General features: G+C 45.0%; 2 protein-coding genes across 2 annotated transcripts in view; both read right to left on the reverse strand.

The window, feature by feature from the left end:
- CCDC60 (coiled-coil domain containing 60) overlaps positions 1-21,960 on the reverse strand; it is a 58,247-nt gene extending 36,287 nt beyond the window's left edge. Inside the window, exons 1-5 of the mRNA XM_087880546.1 lie at positions 20,534-21,960; positions 10,763-10,843; positions 10,341-10,426; positions 2,937-3,119; positions 532-654 (exon numbers count right to left, since the gene is read on the reverse strand). Of these exons, the coding sequence (XP_087736672.1) occupies positions 532-654; positions 2,937-3,119; positions 10,341-10,426; positions 10,763-10,843; positions 20,534-20,818 (758 nt within the window). The 5' untranslated portion in view covers positions 20,819-21,960. The remainder of the gene's footprint in view (positions 1-531; positions 655-2,936; positions 3,120-10,340; positions 10,427-10,762; positions 10,844-20,533) is intronic.
- LOC148111659 (uncharacterized) lies at positions 11,302-14,023 on the reverse strand. Its single transcript, XM_087880162.1, has 4 exons — positions 13,954-14,023; positions 13,576-13,827; positions 13,001-13,368; positions 11,302-11,421 (listed from the first exon to the last, which is right to left on the reverse strand). Exons 1-4 carry the CDS (start codon positions 14,021-14,023, stop codon positions 11,302-11,304), a joined length of 810 nt encoding a protein of 269 aa, XP_087736288.1.
- Positions 21,961-22,367: the final 407 nt, after the last annotated feature.

A 22,367-nucleotide genomic window follows, 5' to 3' on the forward strand; every position in this document is an offset into this window, starting at 1 on the left:
CATAATTGAAGGCCGAATTGGAGCAAACGGGAAAGCTGGATCCAAAACCTCTCTCCCCCTCGCTCTCTCTTTCCCTTTCCCTCCTTCTCTCTCCCCCTCTCTTTCCCTTTCCCTCCTTCTCCCTTTCCCTCTCTTCCTCTCTCCTTCATCTCTCCCTCCCTCCTTCCCTCTCTCTCTCCCTCCGTCTCTCTTTCCCTTTCCCTCCTTCTCTCTCCCCCTCTTTCCCTTTCCCTCCTTCTCCCTTTCCCTCTTCCTCTCCTTCATCTCTCCCTCCCTCCTTCCCTCTCTCTCCCTCCGTCTCTCTTTCCCTTTCCCTCCTTCTCTCATCATCTCTATCTCCCTCCCTCTCTCCATTTCTCTCCCCCTGCCTCTCTTGCTCTGCCTCCCTCCCTCTTTCCTTCTTCTCCCTCCCTCCCTCCCTCCCCCCCTTTTCTCTTTTTAAAACAAACAGGGGCCCATTACAGATTTTTACCCCCTTTGTGAGACAGAATTAGAGACCAAAAAAACCCCAAGACGAGTGGCTGAACCTACAAATGCGCTTCCGGATGCTTTTCTGAAAGCAAGCCATTATGGATGGGGGTGAAAGGCCGAGCCATTTTCTTCTTCTTCTTCTTTTCTGTCTCGCTCACCAAGAAGCCTCCTGTTAAAAAGAACCTGGAGAGAGAGAGGGACAAAGAGAGATAAAGAGAGAGGGAGAGAGGGAGGGAAAGGGAGGGTGAGAGAGAGAGAGAGGGAGGGAGGGAGAGAGAGAGAAGAGAGGGGAGGAAGAGAGGGAGAGGAGGGGGAGGGAGGGTGGGAGGGAGGGAAGGGGGAGAGGGAGAAAGAGAGAAGAGAGGAGATGGAGAGAAAGATGGAGGGAGGAAAAGGAGGGGGAGGGAGGGAGAGAGGAAGGGAGAGAGAAAGGGAGGCAGGAGGAGAGAAAGAGAGAGAAGAGGGAGAGGGGGGGGGAGGGAGAGAGAGGGAGGGAAGGGAGAGGGAGAAAGAGAGAAGAGGGGGAGGGAGGGAGAGAGAGAGAGGAGGGGGGAGGGAGGGAGAGATAGAGGGAGAAAGAGAGAGGAGGCGGAGGGAGGGAGAGAGGAAGGAAAAGGGAGGGAGGAGGAGAGAAAGAGAGAGAGGAGGGAGAGAGAGAGGGGGGAGGGAAGGGAGAGGGAGAAAGAGAGAAGAGGGGGAGGGAGGGAGGGAGAAAGAGAGGGAGGAGGCGGAGGGAGGGAGAGAGGAAGGGAAAGGGAGGGAGGAGGAGAGAAAGAGAGAGAGGAGGGAGAGAGAGGGGGGGAGGGAAGGGAGAGGGAGAAAGAGAGAAGAGCGGGAGGGAGGGGGAGAGAAAGAGAGAGAGAGAGACACCAACGTACATCAGTAAAAAAGGGACGTGTTTGTGTGGGGGTGTTTCTCGCCAGCCTCCAGCCACCCAATTTCTGCCCACTCACAAGTCCATCTTCATTAAAGGGCCGCCTGACACCCCCTCACCCCCCGCCAGTAAAGATGACCCCGCCTGCCAGGACCGCAAAATAATGTGGCTGATTGTCCTCACGAATCCATGTTGGCATTTTTCAGTCCCTGGCAGCTAGAAACGTCCTTTTTGGGCAAGAGCTGGGACGATCTCCTGACAGCTGGAGGCTCTTTGCAATCTTTCGGAGCAAAGGGACTTAGGAGGAAACAGCTCAGATTAACACAGTTGGAAGGGATCTTGTGGGTCATCTAGTCCAACCCCCACCCAAGCAGGAGACCCTACACCATTTCTGACAGATGGCAGTCCAGTCTCTTCTTGAAAGCCTCCAGTGATGAAGCTCCCACAACTTCCGAAGGCAACTTCTGTTCCATTGGTTGATGGTTCTCATTGTCAGAAAATTTCTCCTTATTTCCAGGTTGAATCTCTCCTTGTTCAGTTTCCATCCATTCTTCCTTGTCTGGCCTTCGGGTGCTTTGGAGAATAGCTTGACCCCCTTCCTCCTCTCTGTGGCAGCCCCTCAAATATTGGAAGATGCTCTCATGTCTCCCCTGGTCCTTCTCTTCACTAGACCAGCCATGCCCAGTTCCTGCAACCGTTCATCGTAGGTTTTAGCCTCCAGTCCCCTCATCATGAACTGCCCCCCGAGATACGAAATATCCCTGATCTCCGTGCTTTCCGCCGTGCCCTCAAGACCCTGATGTTCCAACAAGCGGGGCTAAACATAGGAACATGTGAATGTTTTTAAAATGTTATCTAATTTTAGGTTCTATTTAATTGGGCCAAACTATGTTATAATAATAATTTTAATTAGCAATTTTACGATGTTTGTGTATCTGTATTTTTCTTGACTGTGCACCGCCTTGAGTCCTACGGGAGAAAGGCGGTATAGAAATATAATAAATAAATAAATAAATAAATAAATAAATAAATAAATAAATAAATAAATAATCCTGGTTGCTCTTCTCTGCACTCTTTCTAGAGTCTCAAAATCTTTTTTATAGTGTGATGATCAAAACTGGATGCAGTACTCTAGGTGTGGTCTTACTAAGGCTTTATAGAGTGGTATTAGTACCTCCCTTGATCTTGATCGTATCCCTATGTTAATGCAGTTTAGGATTGCGTTGGCTTTTTTGGCTGCCGCTGCACACGGCTGGCTCATATTCCCCAGCCAGGTGTTTCTTAACCTTGGCGACTTTTAAGACTTGTGGACTTCAACTCCCAGAATTCCCCCAGCCAGCACTGTTTCTCAACCTTGGCTATTTTAAGGAGCGTAGACTTCAACTCCCAGAATTCCCCCAGCCAGTCTGAATGTAAAATTAGACCTGGCCCAACCACCCACAGCAGGATTTGAGCTCGGTGTGGAGAACTTCAACTCCTGATGTCCACAGTCAAGGTGGTAAGAGGAAGCTGAGGTCAAAACCCAAAGCAGCTACTAGGGGGAAGAGAGGCCATCGGTCAATGCAGCAGGAGGGAGGTTGAGGGCACTTACTCGGGTTCGGATTCGGAGTCTTCCTCCGAGGATGAGGATGGGTAGCGAGGGGGCTGAAACTCCGTCCTTCTCCTCTGTTCCTCCCTCCGTTCTTCCAGGCTGGATACGTTCCTCCTCTTGATGGATTCTTGGCGAAGACTATGGAAATACCCCCGCCCGATCTTCACCGAGTTGATCAGATGCCTGCCGAAAAGGAGCAGGTGTTAAACGATGCATAAAGTGGAGTCTCCAAGCATAGCGGAGTCCACTCGGCTGTTTTAGCTGAAAGTCACCCAAAGTCACCCAGGCAGCTTCCGTGCCTAAGGTGGGACTAGAACTCACCGTCACCTGGTTATTGGCCCAAAGTCACCCAGGCAGCTTTCAGGCCTAAAGTGAAACTAGAATTCACCGTCTCCTGGTGATTGGCCCAAAGTCACCCAGTTGGCTTTTATGGCTAAGGCAGGACTAGAACTCACTGTCTCCTGGTGATTAGCCCAAAGTCACCCAGTTGGCTTTCATGCCTAAAGTGGAACTAGAATTCACCGTCTCCTGATGATTAGCCCAAAGTCACCCAACCAGCTTTCATGCCTATAGTGGAACTAGAACTCACAGTCTCCTGCTGATTGGCTCAAAGTCACCCAGCCAGCTTTCATGCCCAAGGCAGGACTAGAACTCACCGTCTCCCTATTTCTAGCCTGGTGCCTTTATACCACTAGACCAAACAGGCATTCAAAGCCACCAAAGTTGGTTAATTTGCAAATTGGCCGTGTTCTCGGAGAGCGACTTTGCCCTGCTCCAAATCGTCAACTCTCCCTGAGCCTGCGGGAGCCGAGTGCGAAAGCTTCCCCGTGTAACCTGACGCCAAAGGAGCATCCCGTAGGCCGACGTACCGATGGCAGATGAAGCCACTGGTACCCCGCCAGCCAAGGATCTGGCCTTGGTTCTCCTTGGCGTAACCGCCGCAGCTCTCTCTGCCACCTCCACCGTTTTTTTTGGAAACCGAGCACACCGAACGTGGAACGTGGCACGGTGAAGCCTCCAAATGGGCAGGGAAGCTGACGTCCTTTGTGCTCGTAATCGTCCTCGAACATCCAGTTGGGCTTTGCGAGGGCCAAACAATGAAACGACATTCATCTGCTTGTACGACAGCAGGGCGACGTGACAGCTCTTTGTCTCCCGTTCCCAGACATGGCATTTGGGCGGGCGGAGGTGGGGGCAGGGGGGGAGCGTTGATTGTGGGGGGGGAAAAAAAACCCGCAATTGTATGGAAATGTGAAAGCTTGGGAAGCCGGGCGATCTACGGCGAAGATCCTGCGAATAAACTAGGCTTAACTAGACTGTGTGTTGTATGTCTTGGTCATAGAATACATGTGGGTATATACATCATTTTGTATTTATTGTTATTTATTTATCCTGTCATGTTTATGTAGTGTAAAATTGGGAGGTGGTGATCCTTTGAGAGCAACGAAATTTCATTTTTAATCTCTGCCAATTAGTGTACTGTACATTCAAAGTGACAATAAAACTATTCTATTGTATTCCATTCTACCTATTCTATTCTATTCTATTCTTCTATTCTATTCTGCATTTTATTCTATTTTTCTATTCCTATTCTTCTCTTCTCTTCTCTTCTCCCCTCCCCTTCTACTCTACTCTACTCTATTATTTTCTCTTTACTCTACTCTGCTCTGTACTCTTCTCTTCTCTTCCCTTCCCTTCTACTTATTATTCTATTCTATTCTATTCTATTCTATTCTATTCTATTCTATTCTATTCTATTCTATTCTATTCTATTCTAATTTTCTATTCTATTCTATTCTAATTTTCTATTCTATTCTATTCTATTCTATTCTGCATTTTATTCTATTTTTCTATTCCTATTCCTATTCCTATTCTCTTCTCCCCTCCCCTCCCCTACTTATTCTCTTCTCTTCTACTCTACTCTACTCTATTATCTTCTCTTTACTCTACTCTGCTCTGTACTCTTCTCCTCTCTTCTCCTCTCTTCCCTTCCCTTCTACTTATTCTTCTCTTCTCTTCTCTTCTCTTCTCTTCTCTTCTCTTCTCTTCTCTTCTCTTCTCTTCCTCTCCTCTCCTCTCCTCTACTCTTAAGACAGCTGGCCTTGCTCCTTAGGAAAAAGCCACCCATGTACACAATTGCATTATGATACTTAACAGAACAGCAGAATAACAGAGTTGGAAGAGACCTTGGAGGTCTTCTAGTCCAACCCCCTGCTGAGGCAGGAAACCCTACACCACTTCAGACAAATGGTTATCTAACATCTTCTTAAAAACTTCCAGTGTTGGAGAATTCATAACTTCTTGAGGCAAGTTGTTCCACTGGTTAATTGTCCTCACTGTCAGGAAATTCCTCCTTAGTTCTAAAGTTGCTTCTCTCCTTGATGAGTTTCCACCTGTTGCTTCTTGTTCTACCCTCAGGTGCTTTGGAGAAGAGCTTGACTCCCTCTTCTTTGGGGCAGCCCCTGAGATATTGGAAGACTGCTATCATGTCTCCCTTGGTCCTTCTTTTCATTAAACTAGACACACCCAGTTCCTGGAACCATGTTCTTCATATGTTTTAGCCTCCTAATCCTCTTGGTTGGTCTTCTCTGCACTCTTTCTAGAGTCTCCACATCTTTTTTACATCATGGCGACCAAAACTGGATGCAGGATTCCAAGTGTGGCCTTACCAAGGCACTCTTTGATAAGCTACTATCCAATTCAGCTTGTCCTGCCTTCAGATGCTTTGGAGAATAGCTTGACCCCCACTTCTTTGGGGCAGCCCCTGAGATATTGGAAGGCTGCTATCCTGTCTCCCCTAGTCCTTCTTTTCATCAAACTAGACATACCCAGTTCCTGCAACCGTTCTTCCTATGTTTCAGCTCTCCAGAACCTCTTAAATGTATGCATGTATTCCACTTGTATACAATTGAATCAATAGAACTCTAGGGGATATTTACGAAGCGGTTGACTCCCAAAATCCATAAACAGGTTAAAAAACATCCAGGGTGAGCATAAATTAAATCTAATTAATTTTCTAAATTAAAACATTAAATTAAAAAAGTAATTAAATTTTGGAGAATAGATTGACACGCGGCTGAGTATTAAAGGTACAGGCAGCCCTGGGGATATTTGGGACACTGAGTGGTGTTTTCAGCTGGTTTTAGAAAATACACTTTTCCCAAAAGGTTTCCACAATTTTGGCCACTACTGTGCAACGGTTCGTTTAGTGACCTTACGATGTCACAACAGCGCTGGAAAAAAGTGACCGTTGAAGCATCTCCCATGCTCACCCGATCGAAATTCGGACGCTCGGCAAACTGACTCACACTTATGACGGTCGCAGAGTCCCGGGGTCCCGTGATTCCCCCTTTAGCGACCTTCGGCCAAGCAGAGTCAACGGGGATAGCCAGATTCACTTAACAACTGTGTTTACTAACTTTTAACAACTGCAGGGGATTCGCTCCACCCTTGTGGCCGGAAAAGTCGTAAAATGGAGCCGAACTCACTCGACAACGGTCTCGCTTAGCAACCGAAATGTCGACTTCCATTGTGGTTGGTAAGTGGAACTTTGAAAGAAGCAAAGCAATTCAATCTTGACAAGTCCAGTATTTGAGGGGCTGCCCCAAAGAAGAGGGAGTCAAGCTACTCTCCAAAGCACCTGAAGGCAGGACAAGAAGCAACGGGTGGAAACTGAACAAGGAGAGATTCAACCTGGAAATAAGGAGAAACTTCTTAACAGTGAAGGCAATTAACCAGTGGAAGAGCTGAATTGCCTGATCGTCAGAGGCTTTTTTTTCCTTTTAAATGTCTAAAGGCAACTCAGCTTGGATTGTCAGGCATCGTCTTGGATTGTCAGCTTGGATCGTCAAACACAGCTTGACGATCAGGCAACTCACCTTGGATCATCAGAGGCATTTAAAAGGAAAAAAAAGCCTCTGATGATCATGCTGCTCAGCTGGGCATGGGAGGGGGGGGCAGGCAGGGATTTTTGCTACCAGTTCTCCGAACCACCCACCTCCATTGCTACCAGATCGGGCGATCCAGTCCGAACCGGGAGCATTTCATCCCTGTCTGTGGGGGTGGGAAGAGGGGGGCAAGTTGTCGTAGACTCCCTTAAGAGCTCCCAAATTTTGGACTTCTGCAGCATCTTAATGGCACTGCCCTCATTAAAATGCAAATGCATTTCAAACGAACTTCGCAATACATCGATTATGAGTAATTGAGCACCGGCTGACTGTACGCTGCGAACATATATTTTCCTGCCACCTGCCAGACAAGGGCAGTGTCTTCCTTCTAAATGAATAACTTTCGTCAGCGGGGAAAAACAAAGAGGTATTTTTTTATTTTTTTTTGCGAGAGCTAATCATTTGCAGCAGCAGAATTCCCCAGCTGCTTTATGAAATTGAATTAACATAGATAAAGGTCAGCCTTGGGCTGTTGCCAAATAAAAATGACCCAGCGACGAAGGAAGTATATAAGCTGACTGTAAATGCACTTTTGGGGGCCGGTTCGGCAAGGCCGAGACGCGCGTTTCATTACGTTTAAACCCGAGCGATTTGTTAATTCCGACAGAGTTTGAGAAAGGATCGAGACAAACGTTTGCTTCTGGTCTTACCGAGGTCCCTGATACACAACATCTGTGTATCAGGGAAATACACAGCAAGATGAAATAAAAAGATGAAATAAAGAGATGAATTTTTTTATTTTAAAAGATGTAATAAAAGCAAATGTGCAATCGATTCATTTCGGCTCAGCGGGAAGCCTCGGCTGGGCTGTAATGAAAATTTCAAGGAACGTTTCGTGGGAAAGGAGAAGTGGCTGACCTGTACGTTCAGCGGAGAGTTCAAGATATAAAATCTAAGCCTTCGGTGATGGAAAAGCGTTTTTCAAAATATGGCTTTTACCAAAGCTTACTGGAATGCTAAGAACAGGTTGTGGCCTTCCAGGGGCCAGCAGAGCTGGTGGGAGACTCAGACAGTGAGGAGGTTGGGGAGGAACATGGGCCAGTCCTGGAGTCTGGGGAAGGCTCGGATGAGGGCTCTGCGTCGGAGGCAGAGAGGGGGCCAGGACCGTCTGACAGTTATCAGCTGCCTTCGGAGTCGGACATCAGTGGGGCAGAAGAACAGCTGGAGCCTGTTCCCAGTGGGCGCATGCACAGAGCTGCCAGGAGAAGGGAACAGCTAAAGAACAAGGGTTGACTCAGGAGTAAAGCCACAGGTGGACAGTGAATGCCCCCCACCCCGAGGGAATAAAGAGGAGCGAAAGAGAGAACCTCTAGGTAAGATTCTGTGCAGTTCGAAGAAACCCTCAAATCCCACTCCTGGCTGGCCTTGCCCGCCCCTCCCAGGAGTCCCCATGTGGCCCGTTTTGAATGAAGGTAAGTGCAGGGCGCATGCGGAGGCTCGGGGAGGGCGAAAAATGGGCCTACCGGAAGTTCAGGAAGGCCAGAAACAGGCCCTTTTCCGGCATCCAGAGGGCCTCCGGAGCCTGGGGAGGCCGTTTTCGCCCTCCCGGAGGCTCAAGAAAAGCCTCCAGAGCCTGGGGAGGGCAAAAACGCCCCCTCCGCCGTGGTGCAGGAAGCCGACTAGGCCACGCCCACCCAGCAACTGGGCGGAGAACCCTTTGCTAAAAGTTGTGAAGCCCCACCCCTGCCTTGATTGCCCCAATTCAAGTACAACCTTTGGATGTTTGCAAGCGTGGATGATGAGCAATAGGAAAGTACAAGACAAACAATTAGCCGTGGCTGAGTCGTGATTGATTCGGGGGCCTTAACGCTTCGATGAAGTGTCTTCACTTTGCAAAGCCGACAGCGGCTGTTGACGGAGGTGGGGGGGGGGGAGTCTCAGCTCATCCGTGAACCGGCTCACTTAAAAGAAATATCTGGGCCTAACATTAAACCCGAGTCGCCATTAAATTATACCACGTCTATCTTCTTCATGTTACTTCCTTTGATCACCCCGGGAAGAAATGCCTGGGAGGACATCTTGTTCCTCCTGGAAGGGAATGCTTTGATTTATTTATAAAAAAAGTTTTGAAACACATCAACAAACAGAAGCGGTAGCTACAGATGTAGGAAAGGGGAACCCCCCACCCCCACCCCCGGAAAGGATAAAAAAAAAAGTAATAAAATGTCAGGAAATAAAGAGGGAGTTTGCCACTGTTGGGAAATCCAAAATTCCGTTATTTCATAATGAATTGATTGTATTAGAATATGGTATCAAGTTGTTGTTGTTTTTTTAAAAAGAAAATAATTGGAAATCTATACAAAACTCAGGACAGGACATTAATATTATGAATTGATCATTAGTTTGAGGATAAAGGTATGGGTGGGTGAGCCTCGACTTACGACCACAGCTTGAGACCAACGTTTTTATCGCTAAGCAAGTTAGTCATTAAGTGAGGTTTGCCCCATTTTACACCGTCTCCTGGCGATTGGCCCAAAGTCACCCAGCTGGCTTTCATGGCTAAGCCAGTCCTAGAACTCACAGTCTCCTAGCCTGGTGCCTTAACCATAGACCAAACCAGCTCTCTATATGTTTACCAGTCAAGTGGGAATGCTTGGATCAACATATCTTCATTCAAATGCCTACATTCAGTTTCTGGAAGGGTGCCTTAAAGCTTCAAGACCGTTTCCATGGCTCTCTACATTTCTTCAGGGGGCTCAGATAAGCCCTACCTGGTGTAATGATAAGCCTTTCACTTCCTTTGTGTGATGCTCTCTGAAAAAGCAATGAAGAGACAGAGAGAAAAGGGGGAGGGAGAGAAAGAGCAGAGAGAGAGAGAGAGCAGAGAGAGACAGAGAGGGAGGAAGAGAGAGAAGAGAGAGAGAGGAGAGAGGAGAGACACAGAGATGGAAGAGAAAGAGGGGAGGAGGGATGGAGGGAGAGAGAGAGGAGAGAGAGAGACAGAGAGGGAGGAAGAGAGAGAGGAGAGACACAGAGATGAAAGAGAAAGAGGGGAGGAGGGATGGAGGGAGAGAGAGAGAGGAGAGAGAGAGAGGGAGGGAGGAAGAGAGAGAGGAGAGACAGAGAGGGGAGAGAGAGACATAGAGAGAGGGAGATAGAGAAGGAGGGAGGGAGGAAGAGACACAGAGACAGAGAGAGGAGAGACAGAGACACACAGAGAGAAAGACAGAGAGGGAGGGAGGGAAAGAGAGAAGAGAGAGAGACACACAGAGAGAGGGAGGGAGAGGAAGAGAGAGAAGAGAGAGAGAGAGGAGAGAGACAAAGAGGGAGAGAGAAGACAAAGACAGGGGAGGAGGGATGGCGCGAGAGAGAAAGAGAGAGACAGACAGACAGACAGAGAGAGGAGAGAGAGACACACACAGGGAGACAGAGGAGGGAGGGAGAGAGAGAGAGAGAGCAAGGGAGGGAGGGAGAGAGAAATGGTTCTTTTGTTCATAGTTCAAGGTGAGCTTCCTACCTCATCTGGGCGAGGTCTCTCGGGAGAGTCCTCAAATCCTTCTCGATATGTCGAATAGGCAGAAGTTTCTTCTCTGGTTCCAGGAGCTAAATTAAACAAAGGCCAGCAGAAAACAAAAGGAAACTGTAGTTCACAATAACCACGACTTAATCTTCCCTCTAATTCGGGAGAGTAACTGAAAATAACCAGCAGAGGCAGCTATACCCAACGTGTCTCCTCTCAGCCTAAATTCTGGGAACTTGTTTTTTTTTTTTTTTTTCAAAAAAAGGGGAAACTCTGTGATGAAGTTTCCATAGCAACGTCTTGGCCATTTTGGACACCATTTTGACTTGTTTTGACCCTATCCTGTGGGACATTCCTGCCCGCAGGACCAGCTGGGACCAGCAAATCCAACATTTCATCGGATCAAGGATAAAACTTACCTTTGCTTTTGACTTTTTGGAAAGCTCGGTTTCTACCGGTTCGGCTAATTCTTCCAGAGCCAAGTCTTCTTTGCAGAGATCCTGAAACGAGAGGCAACAGATTGGTTGATTGGCACTTCGTCTTGGCATAAAGAATCTGTGAGGGTCATGGGAAAATAGAATAACAGAGTTGGAAGGGACCTTGGAGGTCTTCTAGTCCAACCCCCTGCCTAGGCAGGAAACCCTACACCACTTCAGACAAATGGTTATCCAACCTCTTCTGAAAAACTTCCAGTGTTGGAGAATTCACAACTTCTGGTGGCAAGCAGTTCCACTGATTAATTGTTCTCACTGTCAGGAAATTTCTCCTAAATTCTAGGTTGCTTCTCTCCTTGATTCGTTTCCATCCATTGCTTCTTGTCCTGCCCTCAGGTGCTTTGGAGAAAAGATTGACTCCCTCTTCTTTGGGGCAGCCCCTGAGATATCGGAACAAATCATCCAGGACTGGATATTGATCATGAAAAAAAATTTAAAAATAGTGTTTTCCAACCAGAGCAGCTTTAAGCTTTGTCGGACTGTCCAACAACATGCTGGCTGGCGAATTCTGGGAGTTGAAGTCCACACAGCTTGAAGTTGCCAGGGCTGAAAAACATTGTTTCTAAACACCTCCAAATTATAATCTGGAAAGGGGATTCTGCATGGCAGCAAGGAAACCTCTTGGCGTCTCTTAGTTGATGGCATGTTTATGAATATTCCCGGGCATCAGATCCTTTAGCAGCAGCTGTCTGTCTGTGAAAGGCATTTTTTTAAAGAGAGAGTGGCTGCTAATTATAAACTTGGCTACAGAGCATGGAGAGAAAACTCTTTGGACATGGGTTCTCCATAATATTTTGAGGAAGGAAGGAAGGAAGGAAGGAAGGAAGGAAGGAAGGAAGGAAGGAAGGAAGGAAGGAAGGAAAAAAGCAGGAAGGAAGGGAGGGAGGGAGGGAGGGAGGGAGGAAGGAAGGAAGGAAAGAAAAAAAGCAGGAAGGAAGGAAAGAAAAAAAGAAGGAAGGAAGGAAAAAAGCAAGAAGGAAGGAAAGAAGGGAGGGAGGGAGGAAGGAAGGAAGGAAGGAAAGAAAAAAAGCAGGAAGGAAGGAAGGAAGGAAAAAAAGAAGGAAGAAAAGAAGGAAGAAAAGAAGGACCTTATGTACCTTATGACTACCATTAAGTGTTGTACCTTATGATTCTTGACGAACGTAACTTCTCTTTTTATGCACACTGAGAACATATGCACCAAAGACAAATTCCTTGTCTGTCCAATCACACACTTGGCCAATAAAGAATTCTTTCTATTCTATTCTATTCATGTCACCCCCTAGACTGTTCTTCATATGTTTTAGCCCCAAGCCCCCCGATCATCTTTGTTGCTCTTCTCTTCACTCTTTTTAGGGCTTCAACATCTTTTTTTAGGTTTAGATTACACGTTTTGGATTCTATCTTCCGGAAGAGATTTGCCTAATTTTCCTGCAGTTTAGGAAGAGAGGTATAATAATATTATATATATATATTATTGTTACTCGTTGGATGTAAAACTTTCATCCACCACCCAACCAACCTGCAGCTTTCCCGCCTCTCTTGATCTTGTTGTGTTATCGACAAATCTCTCCACTTGTTCTATCTGGGCTAAGTGACTGTTTTCAGTGCTCGCTTTAATCTTTGATCTAAGACTGCAATGTTTATTCTTTGATTGTGGGCAACTTTGAGACCTTTTAACAGGGAAAAGAGAGAGGGAGAGACATCAAAAGTTTTGGGGGCTGCACTCCTGCCCTTATTGATGATATCAGATTACTCTTTCCATCTTCCAACTCTTGTTTTTTTCTTTTTCAAGAATCTTCATTTTATCATTGCTGCTCTAATTAGGAAAAAATGATAGATAGATAGATAGATAGATAGATAGATAGATAGATAGATAGATAGACAGATAGACACCCTATTTCTCCCAAAATAAGACATCCCCTGATAATAAGCACAATCGGGCTTTTGAGTGCATGGCAATAAGGCCAAGCACTTATTTCAGGGTTCAAAAAAATATAAGACAGGGTCTTATTTTTGGGGAAACACGGTAGATAGATAGAAAGATAGAGATAGAAATATTGTATATATGATAGATACTGTAGATAGATAGTTAGATATAGATAGATAGATAGATAGATAGATAGATAGATAGATAGATAGATAGATATAGAAATAAATATTGTATATATGATAGAAAGATACTGTAGATAGATAGATAGACAGATAGATGGATGGGTGGATGGATGGATATAGAAATAAATATTGTATATGATAGATAGAGAGATAGAGAGAGAGACAGAGAGAGATAGAAATAAATATTGTATATATGATAGATAGAGATGTATAGATATATAGATACAGATAGAAATATTGTATATATGACAGATACTGTAGATAGATAGATAGATAGATAGATAGATAGATAGAGATAGATAGATATAGAAATAAATATTGTATATATGATAGAAAGATACTGTAGATAGATAGATAGACAGATAGATGGATGGGAGGATGGATGGATATAGAAATAAATATTGTATATGATAGATAGAGAGATAGAGAGAGAGACGAGAGAGATAGAAATAAATATTGTATATATGATAGATAGATAGAGATATATAGATATATAGATACAGATAGAAATATTGTATATATGACAGATACTGTAGATAGATAGATAGAGATAGATAGATATAGAAATAAATATTGTATATATGATAGAAAGATACTGTAGATGGATGGGAGGATGGATGGATATAGAAATAAATATTGTATATGATAGATAGAGAGATAGAGACAGAGAGAGATAGAAATAAATATTGTATATATGATAGATAGATAGATAGATAGATAGATAGATAGATAGATAGATAGATAGATAGATAGAGATAGATAGATAGATAGAGATAGATAGATAGATAGATAGATAGATAGATAGATAGATAGATAGATAGATAGATAGAGATAGGTAGATATACAGTAGTGGCCAAAATTGTGGGAACCTTTTGGGAAAAGTGTATTTTCTAAAACTAGATAATAACACCACTTTTTGGGGGGAGTAGTACCATAAAATTATATATCAATGAAAAGATAATTTAATCAAGAATGTAATGCAATAAATTTTATGAAGGATTTGCTATTAGAATAGCAGTTACAGTATAACGAAGAAAAGAGAGTGCCTGCAGAACGCTGTGTCAGGTGCGAACCCTGTTCAGGATTGTCCATTGCTGACGTGGTACTTCAAAGCCTTGGTGGGGTTATTTATAGGTCTTTCTAAATCTTTTGACTTTGCTGGTCAGAAGTTTGCAAAAGTTGATCCTGGGACTCCACGAGCTTCATCAATAGGAACCATTTACCAAGTGCCCGACTTTGGATTACGTGACCACGGGAATGCTACAACAGTCGTAAGTGTGAAAAGCCGTCAGAAAGTCATTTTTTCCCCCTGTGCTATTGTAACTTCGTTCACTAAAGGAACGGTTGTAAGTCAAGGACTACCTGTGTTGAGTTTTACTTTTGAGGTGGAAACTCGCTGGAGAGTCAGGACGATGGCAGAGAGCCTATTCCACGTACGGTTTGCTAATTGAAAAGGAACGAAAGGTATTATATTTTGCCTGTTTCGGTGAGAGGCTCCAAAGTCAAGCCTGTACATTTTCTCAAGAGATTGTTAAAGTATGCATTATTAATGTTAATTGCTAATGTCTGTCTGGCGTTATTCTCCCCCCCCTCTCTCTCTGTCTCTCTCTTTCTTTCTGGTATTCAGATTTATTTTTACTAAATCCTCACGCCTATAAGAAACACAAAAGCTTAATTAAAAGTAGCAAATCAGTGGAAGGAAAACATGAAATGAATTAGATGAGCTTGAGAAATTCTCCAAAGCCTTCGGGGGGGGGGGTTTCAAACTTGGCTTCCGTCGGAAAGGTGGGAGGGGGTGAGGGGAAATTCCCGCTCCGGATCAGGCTGTCCCGTGAATTCTGCTGGGCAAGGATTGCTGCTGGTTCTAGGAAGCTATATTAAGAGAAAAAGAACAATAATGTAAAAACGAGAGGGGAGTTGATGAAGAAGTGAGGATGAGAAAAATCAATCAGAATAGAGCTGAAAGGGACCCTGGAGGTCTTCTAGTCCAACCCCCTGCTCAAGCAGGAGATCCTATATCATTCACACAGCTGGCTGTCCAGTCTCTTCTTAAAAACCTCTTGTCAGCGCTTCGACGCTGGCATAGAGAGCAGAAGGGAGAGAGATAAGCTCTGAACTTTTGCCTGCTAAATCCCTTTGAAGTCGGGTTGTCGTGGAAATGAAGGGGGGGAGACATTCCTGGGAAATGACGAGACAAGAAGTCTGAAGAATGACTTGGAAGATAGCCAATGAGAAGCAGAGATTTGGGGATCGGAAAGGGAGGGATTGGGGGGCAAAAGGTCAGTCTTGTCCGCATCGAGTCATGATCCGGTGGCTGTGCTCAATTAAAGAAAAGATTTCCTTAAAGATTGGCAGTTTGGAAATTCATTTATTTTGAGATAGCATCGAAGTCTGACACCTCTATGGATGGAGTTCTGGTGGTAAGCTGTTCCACTGGTTGATTGTCTTCAGTTAGGAAGCTTCTCCTTAATTCTAGGCTGCTTCTCTCCTTGATCAGTTTTCAACCATTATTTCTTGTCCTGTCCACTGGTGTTTTGGAGAATAATTTGACCCCCCTCTTCTTTGTGGCAGCCCCTCAAATACTGGAATCCTGCTATCATGTCACCCCGAGTCCTTCTTTTCTCTGGATTGGCCAGACCCAAATCCTGCAACTGTTCTTCATACGTTTCTTTTTGTCTCCAGACAAAAACTGCGGCAGGAACGGTTGTTCAATGGGGTGAAAACTCACTTAGCAACTGTCTTGCTTAGCGACAGACATTGTGGGCTCCATCGTCGTATGTCGAAGACTTCTTACACCTGCGTCCTCCTTCAGTTTTTCTCGTAACGTCTTTCTTTTCTCTGCATTCCCTGTTAAAACACGTTTGGAGAAAACGCATCTGGTGAAGACACATTGGTGGAGAATTTGGCTAGCTTTACGTTCTGGCTCTTTTCTGCAGATCGGCCAAAATTTATTTTCCAATGCCAAACCGCCATCCGGATTCGGCTTGCCAGAGCTCAAATGCTTGTTAATCGTGGTCTGTAGCAGGGTTTAGATTTTTCCCGGAATCTCGTAACCTAAACGGTCTAAAAGATCTCTTTTCATTCCTTGCAATGTCCAGAAGCGTCCTGGGTAATATTATTTTTTTCTATAATTATCAGCTGCCGTGGGAGGATTCCAGGCTTAATGGCAGTCTAAAAATAAGTTTCTAATAAATAATGTTAAAACAATAAGCAGGAGAGAGGCTTGCAACGGTGCTCATAAGGGGGAAAATCCTCTCTGCTGTACATACAGCAATATCAACGTTTGTCGTTCGTTGCGTTCGTGTTTTTACTCTGACGAGATTTTTTTCCTCCCGTCTGGCTAAGAACATGCAGAGCTGCTGCCTCTCGCTCCTCGGCCTGCCTACTTCTGGGATACTGTGAATAAACATTAACAGAACTGCTGGGTGGTATAATTGGATTGCTGCTTTTAAAATGCACGAGCTGTTTCCGACATAAATCCAATTAAAGTCTTACTTAAATTTAGGCTGGGAAGGATTCCGGAGTTATTTGATTCGCCCTTGGTCTTATTCACCCTTGCAATGTAATATCTGAAAAGCACCGTTTTTTCCCCCCACCCTTGTGTAGTCTGCATTTAAAAGAGAAAGCATGAGAGAGAGAGAGAGAGAGCATGAGAACAAGAGAGAGAATGAGAGAGAGGAGAGAGACAGACAGAACAGAGAGAGAGAACTAGAGAGAGGAGAGAAAGAGAGCATAAGAACAAGAGAGAGAGAATGAGAAAGAGAGGAGACAGACAGAACAACAGAGAGAGAACTAGAGAGAGAAGAGAGAGAGCATAAGAACAAGAGAGAGAGAACGAGAAAGAGAGGAGACAGACAGATAGAACAGAGAGAGAGAACTAGAGAGAGAAAAGAGAATGAGAACAAGAGAGGGAGAGAATGAGAAAGGAGAAAGAGAGAGAGAGAGAATAAGAGAGAGACAGAGAGAATGAGAAGAGAGAACGAGAATGAGAGAGAATGAGAGAACGAGAGAGGATGAGGCAGGATGAAAGAGAAAGAGAACGAGAGAATGAGAGAGAAGGTGAAGGGAGAATGAGTTAGAGAACTAGAGAAAGAGAGAATGAGAACAAGAGAGAGAATGAGAGAGAGGAGAGAGAGACAATGAGAGAGATACAGAGAGTAAGAGAGAGAATAAGACACAGAGAAAAAGAATAAAAGAACGAGAGAGAACAAGCGAGAGGACAAGCGAGAGACAGAGAGAATGAGAGAATGAGAATAAGAGAACGAGAAAGAACGAGAGACAGAAAGAGGATGAGAGAGGACAAGAAAGAACACGAGACAGAAAGAGAACAAGAGAGAATGAGAACGAGAGCGAGAGAATGAGATAGAGAGAGAATGTGAACAAGAGAGAGAGCGAGAGAGAATAAGAGTCAGAGAACTAGAGAAAGAGAGATATGCAGACTTGATAACTTCTGGACTCTGACTTTATTGCCTAATGCCCAACTGCCAGTGCCATGTTGAATTGGGCACCAGATACTTCTTTTATAAGAGTTGTTAGTGGCCACCAAAGATTAAAAAGCCATCATTAATTATCTCCCGGAGCTCGTTGAAAAAGCATGTTCCACCTTTCGCGGCAAAGATCCGTGGTCTGTCACTGGCGTCAGAACAGAACAGAACAGACAACAGATTTGGAAGGGACTTTGGAGGTCATCTAGTCCAACCCCCTGCTTAAGCATTCCTATACCATTCCAGATAAATACTTGTCCAATCTCTTCTTGAAGACCTCCAGTAATGGAGCACCCATAACTTCTGGAGGCAAGTTGTTCCACTGGTTAATTGTCCTCACTGTCAGGAAATTTCTCCTTAGTTCTCAGTTGCTTCTCTCCTTGATGAGTTTCCATCCGTTGCTTCTTGTCCTGCCCTCAGGTGCTTTGGAGAATAGCTTGACTCCCTCTTCTTTGGGGCAGCCCCTCAAATATTGGAAGACTACTATCATGTCTCCCCTGGTCCTTCTTTTCATTAAACTAGACATACCCAGTTCCTGCAACCGTTCCCTTTCATTCTTTTTCCTTCCTTTCCCTTTCCTTTCCTTTCCTTCCCCTTCCGTTCCCTTCCCCTCCTCCTCTTTTCCTTTCCTTTCCCTTCCCCTCCTCCTCCTTTGCCTTTTCTTTTCCTTTTTCTTTTTCTTTTTCCTTTTCCTTTCCTTCTTTCTTCCTTTTTTTTTTTTTTTTTTAAATTGTTTTATATGCCGCCCTTCTCCGGAGACTCAGGGCGGCTTACAATGTGCTCAGCAATAGCCTTCATCCTTTTGTATATTTATACAAAGTCAGCTTATTGCCCCCACAACTGGGTCCTCAATTTACCTACCTTAGAAAGGATGGAAGGCTGAGTCAACCTTGAGCCTTGGCGAGATTCGAACCTGCAGTAATTGCAGGCAGCTGGTCTTAATAACCAGCTTAATAACAGGGTGCCTTAGACCACTGTACTACCAAGGCTTTCCTTTCCTTTCCTTTCCTTTCCTTTCCTTTCCTTTCCCTTCCCCTCCTCCTCCTTTGCCTTTTCTTTTCCTTTCTTTTTTCTTTTCCTTTTCTTTCCTTCTTTCTTCCTTTTTTTTTTTTTTTTAAATTGTTTTATATGCCGCCCTTCTCCGGAGACTCAGGGCGGCTTACAATGTGCTCAGCAATAGCCTTCATCCTTTTGTATATTTATACAGTCAGCTTATTGCCCCCACAACTGGGTCCTCAATTTACCTACCTTAGAAAGGATGGAAGGCTGAGTCAACCTTGAGCCTTGGCGAGATTCGAACCTGCAGTAATTGCAGGCAGCTGGTCTTAATAACCAGCTTAATAACAGGGTGCCTTAGACCACTGTACTACCAAGGCTTTCCTTTCCTTTCCTTTCCTTTCCTTTCCTTTCCTTTCCTTTCCTTTCCTTTCTCTTCCCCTCCCCATTTCCTTCCCATCCCATCCCATCCCATCCTCACTGTCAGGAAGTTTCTCCTTAATTCCAGGTTGCTTCTCTCCTTGGTTAGTTTCCATCCGTTGCTTCTTGTCCTGCCTTCAGGCACTTTGGAGAATAGCTTGACTCCTTCTTCTTTGGGGCAGCCTCTTTAGTTCTTATCCTGTCTCTTTTTTTGCTTCTTTGCCAGTGGGCATAAAGTGACTTTGCCTGATCGGGTTTATTATTAGTGACATTAATAAAAGGACCCAGTGCCGCAGCCAATGCAGTTTCTTCTGAGGCTAAACCAGCTGCTGTGTGAGGAATCGGTGCCAGAGGCATTTGTCATCTTACATTTTTCACGTTGACACGTTTTCAGGCATGTTTTGTTCCCAAGCTGGACTCCAACCTGACAATTTGGACGTCGAGGTTGCGAAAGAAGAGTCCCGAGTTTGGAAGGAAATCAGCTTTTCTGGAGCCAAAAGGTAGAAATGTATTAACCGTCGGACACTTGGATAATCAGCGATTCTCAAGAAGAGTTAACCCATTCAGCAGGTTTCAAAATAAACAAACAGAAAACAACAATGTTGACTAAGAATGTGTCTTCTCAGGATAGTGATGTATTGAATAAAAAGTCGTGTTTTAGGGTCGAAAAAAAGGGGTTAAGTTGACAAATAAATAAAACTGTTTGAAAATACCGTATTTTTTGGAGTATAAGACGCTCCGGACTAGAAGACGCACCTACCTTTTTTGGTGAGGAAAACAAGAAAAAGAAATCTGCCTCTGCCTCCCAGCAATGTTCCCTTGTTGCAGCAAACAGCAAATAGCCTGCTTTACTTTCATTTTCGTTTTCAGCATAGCTTGATTAGCACAAGAAAAAAAAAAATCTGCTCCCAGCAATTTACCTCCTTGCAGCAAGCAGCAGAGGCTCTAATCCTCTAATGAAGAATCATCAAGTCGCCTGTCAGGGTTCCAACGGATGCCATAATTAAATCATGAGCCTCGAGCCAAGCTTCCAAAGAAATCCAATTATTTATTAGGAGCTCCATGTCGGCATGTTCCCAAATGAAGCCAACTCTGACCCCACATAATTTACAGCCCTAATCATGACCCTATTTCCCCCCTCCCCCCAGGGTGTGTCATCAATCACATTTGCCAACAGAGCAATTTTGCAGGTTGTAGAGATCACTCCCCTCCAGCTGCTGTGGGTAACCCTGGGAGACAGCCTTGAGAAAGATATGTCTGAAATGTGCTCCTGTCTTTGGCTGCCATGTTGCTTTGTCGGTTTCCCATCCCCCTTGCCTATGGCAACTTGAGAGCAGCCAGGGATGCTTTGCGAGTTGACCTCGTAACTCTAGAAACCTATGTCTGGTTTTTCTCCCTTTCCTTTCTCCCTCTCAATCCTGTTTCCTTTCATGCAATGTCTTCCATGAATCAGCTGCTGATTTAACAGACAACAGGTGATTTAACAGACAACTGATGATTTAACGGACAACTGATTTAACGGACAGACAACTGATTTAACGGACAACTGATTTAACGGACAACTGATTTAATGGACAACTGACAATTTAATGGATAACTGATTTAACGGATAATTGATGATTTAATGGGTAACTGGTGATTTAACGGATACCTGGTGATTTAATGGATAACTGAAGATTTAACAAAAGATGCACACACTTACCGGAGGTAGCTGTCCCAGACCATGGAGTGTGAGTTTCCTGGGATCGAGGTAAAGCGGGTCTCCGAAATCCTGATAGGGTTTCCAGCAGGGAGTAAAATATCCCTGTTGCGAGAGTTGTTTGGCTCTCCGATGATAGCTCTCTCGAAATACTTGTTCTCTCGGGACATCCCAGCAATTGTAGATGGTTTTGCTCCGCGCCTGGATCTTTAAACCTTTCTGGGGAGGGATGGGCAGTGGTCTAATCAGCACAAAGTAGCGAGGATCACTTTTGGGGATCAGGGGCATCCTGCCTCTGTTGCCCCGGGGCGGGTTCCAATAAGAAACTCAAGTCATCAATCGATCAATAAGCTATCGATTTCTTGAGTCCAGCCCTTGTAAAAAAAGCTAATCTACAAGCAAATACTCTCTTTGGGTTCACTGTCTTGGGCAATCAGGGGTTTTTCACCCATCAAAACAAACCACGATTGCTCCAAGCATGTTGGGCTGTTGGCGGCATCCAAGCCAGGATTCCTAATTGGCCTCCCAGGGGGAGCAAAGCTCCTAACTTCAGTCGGAAGGTCTACTAACCCTTGAGACAAAGCAAGCTTAAAACCTCTCCCCCCCCCCCCCGCAACTTTGCCTTTGGGGCTCTGCAAAACCCCAGAAATTAAAAACCAGGTTTTCCAACAAGCCGTGATGAGAGACCCTCACTGAGATCTATTCTAAACCCAGTTTGGATCTAATGTGGACCCAGCTCTCTGAATTCCCTTACTACGACCGTGTTTCCAAGTCTGCGACATCCATCCATGCCCCTACGCCTATCTCTCTCTCTCTCTCCCCCCCCCTTCCTTTTCTTTCTCCTTCCTCCTACCAAGTTCCTAGTCCCTAAGAGTACTTTGCCTTCCTACCCTGCCCGTTTCCAAAGCCAAACCCGCAGCCCTCCCACCCACTACCCCATCTTCCCCATCCCCAAACTTTCAAGTTTACTATCGGTTGGAACTAGGCTTTTGCTCCTCTCCCCAATTTTTTTTTTTTTTTTTTTTGTTATTTTCAAGATACTAGTCCCTAAGAGGTCCTTTACAGCTAGGAAACTGAAAACCCCAAAGGTCTCATGGCTGAACTGAGGCCTCTTCCCTGAGCTCTCACTCACTCCAAGCCCAACGACCCCCAACCTGGGGGGCTGTTTCCCCCCCCCCTAGCCCCCTCCCCTTTATAAATGCTTCCTCCTCTTCCTAACTTCCCCTGGGCATTATAAGGCTCCAGCTAAGCCCAAGGCCTGGGCTGGGGGCTTCCATTAAAGTAGAGGCAGGCATTTTCCAGCCGCGCCCCCCGCCCCAATTTGGAGCCTCCCCCTCCCCGCCGTCTTTATCCTGCCCTCTTCCCAACTGCTTTGGAAGGAAGGAGGGGCCGAGAGAAGATGGCGTCGCCCTTCGTTGCCCTTGGCAACCGCAACTGGCAAAGCGCGCGGGCTTGGGATGTGTGTCCCTCGGGGCTGTCCGTAGCAGCCAGCTGAAGCTGCTTCCGCCCTTTCTATTTTGAACGCAGGAATGAATGAATGAATGAATGCATGCATGAATAAATGCACGAATCTTCTCGGGGTTTTTTTTGTTTGCTTGGTTTTTTTTTTTTTTGCAACCACTTTTATATTTTGCCTAATTAAAGATAAAAAAAGGAGGGATGAACTCTGTTCCTCACCTGCATTTTTAACTCCTCTTGCTTATTTGTACCCTATGACTATCATTAAGTGTTGTACTTTATGATTCTTTTTTTTTTTAAATTTAAATTTTTATTTTCTTTAAAAACACAAACATACAATACATCTTTTTGGAACAGAGCATTGATCCGGTCATAAATT

Source organism: Pantherophis guttatus, chromosome 17, assembly GCF_059756535.1.
Source record: "Pantherophis guttatus breed Tessera chromosome 17, ASM5975653v1, whole genome shotgun sequence".
Taxonomy (NCBI): domain Eukaryota; kingdom Metazoa; phylum Chordata; class Lepidosauria; order Squamata; family Colubridae; genus Pantherophis; species Pantherophis guttatus.

Excerpts from the sequence above, each read along its gene's own strand:
- LOC148111659 (XM_087880162.1), bottom strand. The coding sequence starts at position 14,023 with ATGGACAATCCTGAACAGGGTTCGCACCTGACACAGCGTTCTGCAGGC. Across the intron at positions 13,828-13,953 it reads TCTCTTTTCTTCGTTATACT|TTTTAGAAAATACACTTTTC; the intron begins GTAACTGCTATT and ends GTTATTATCTAG. Across the intron at positions 11,422-13,000 it reads TGTCTATCTATCTATCTACA|ATTATAATTTGGAGGTGTTT; the intron begins GTATCTTTCTAT and ends TCCCCTTTCCAG.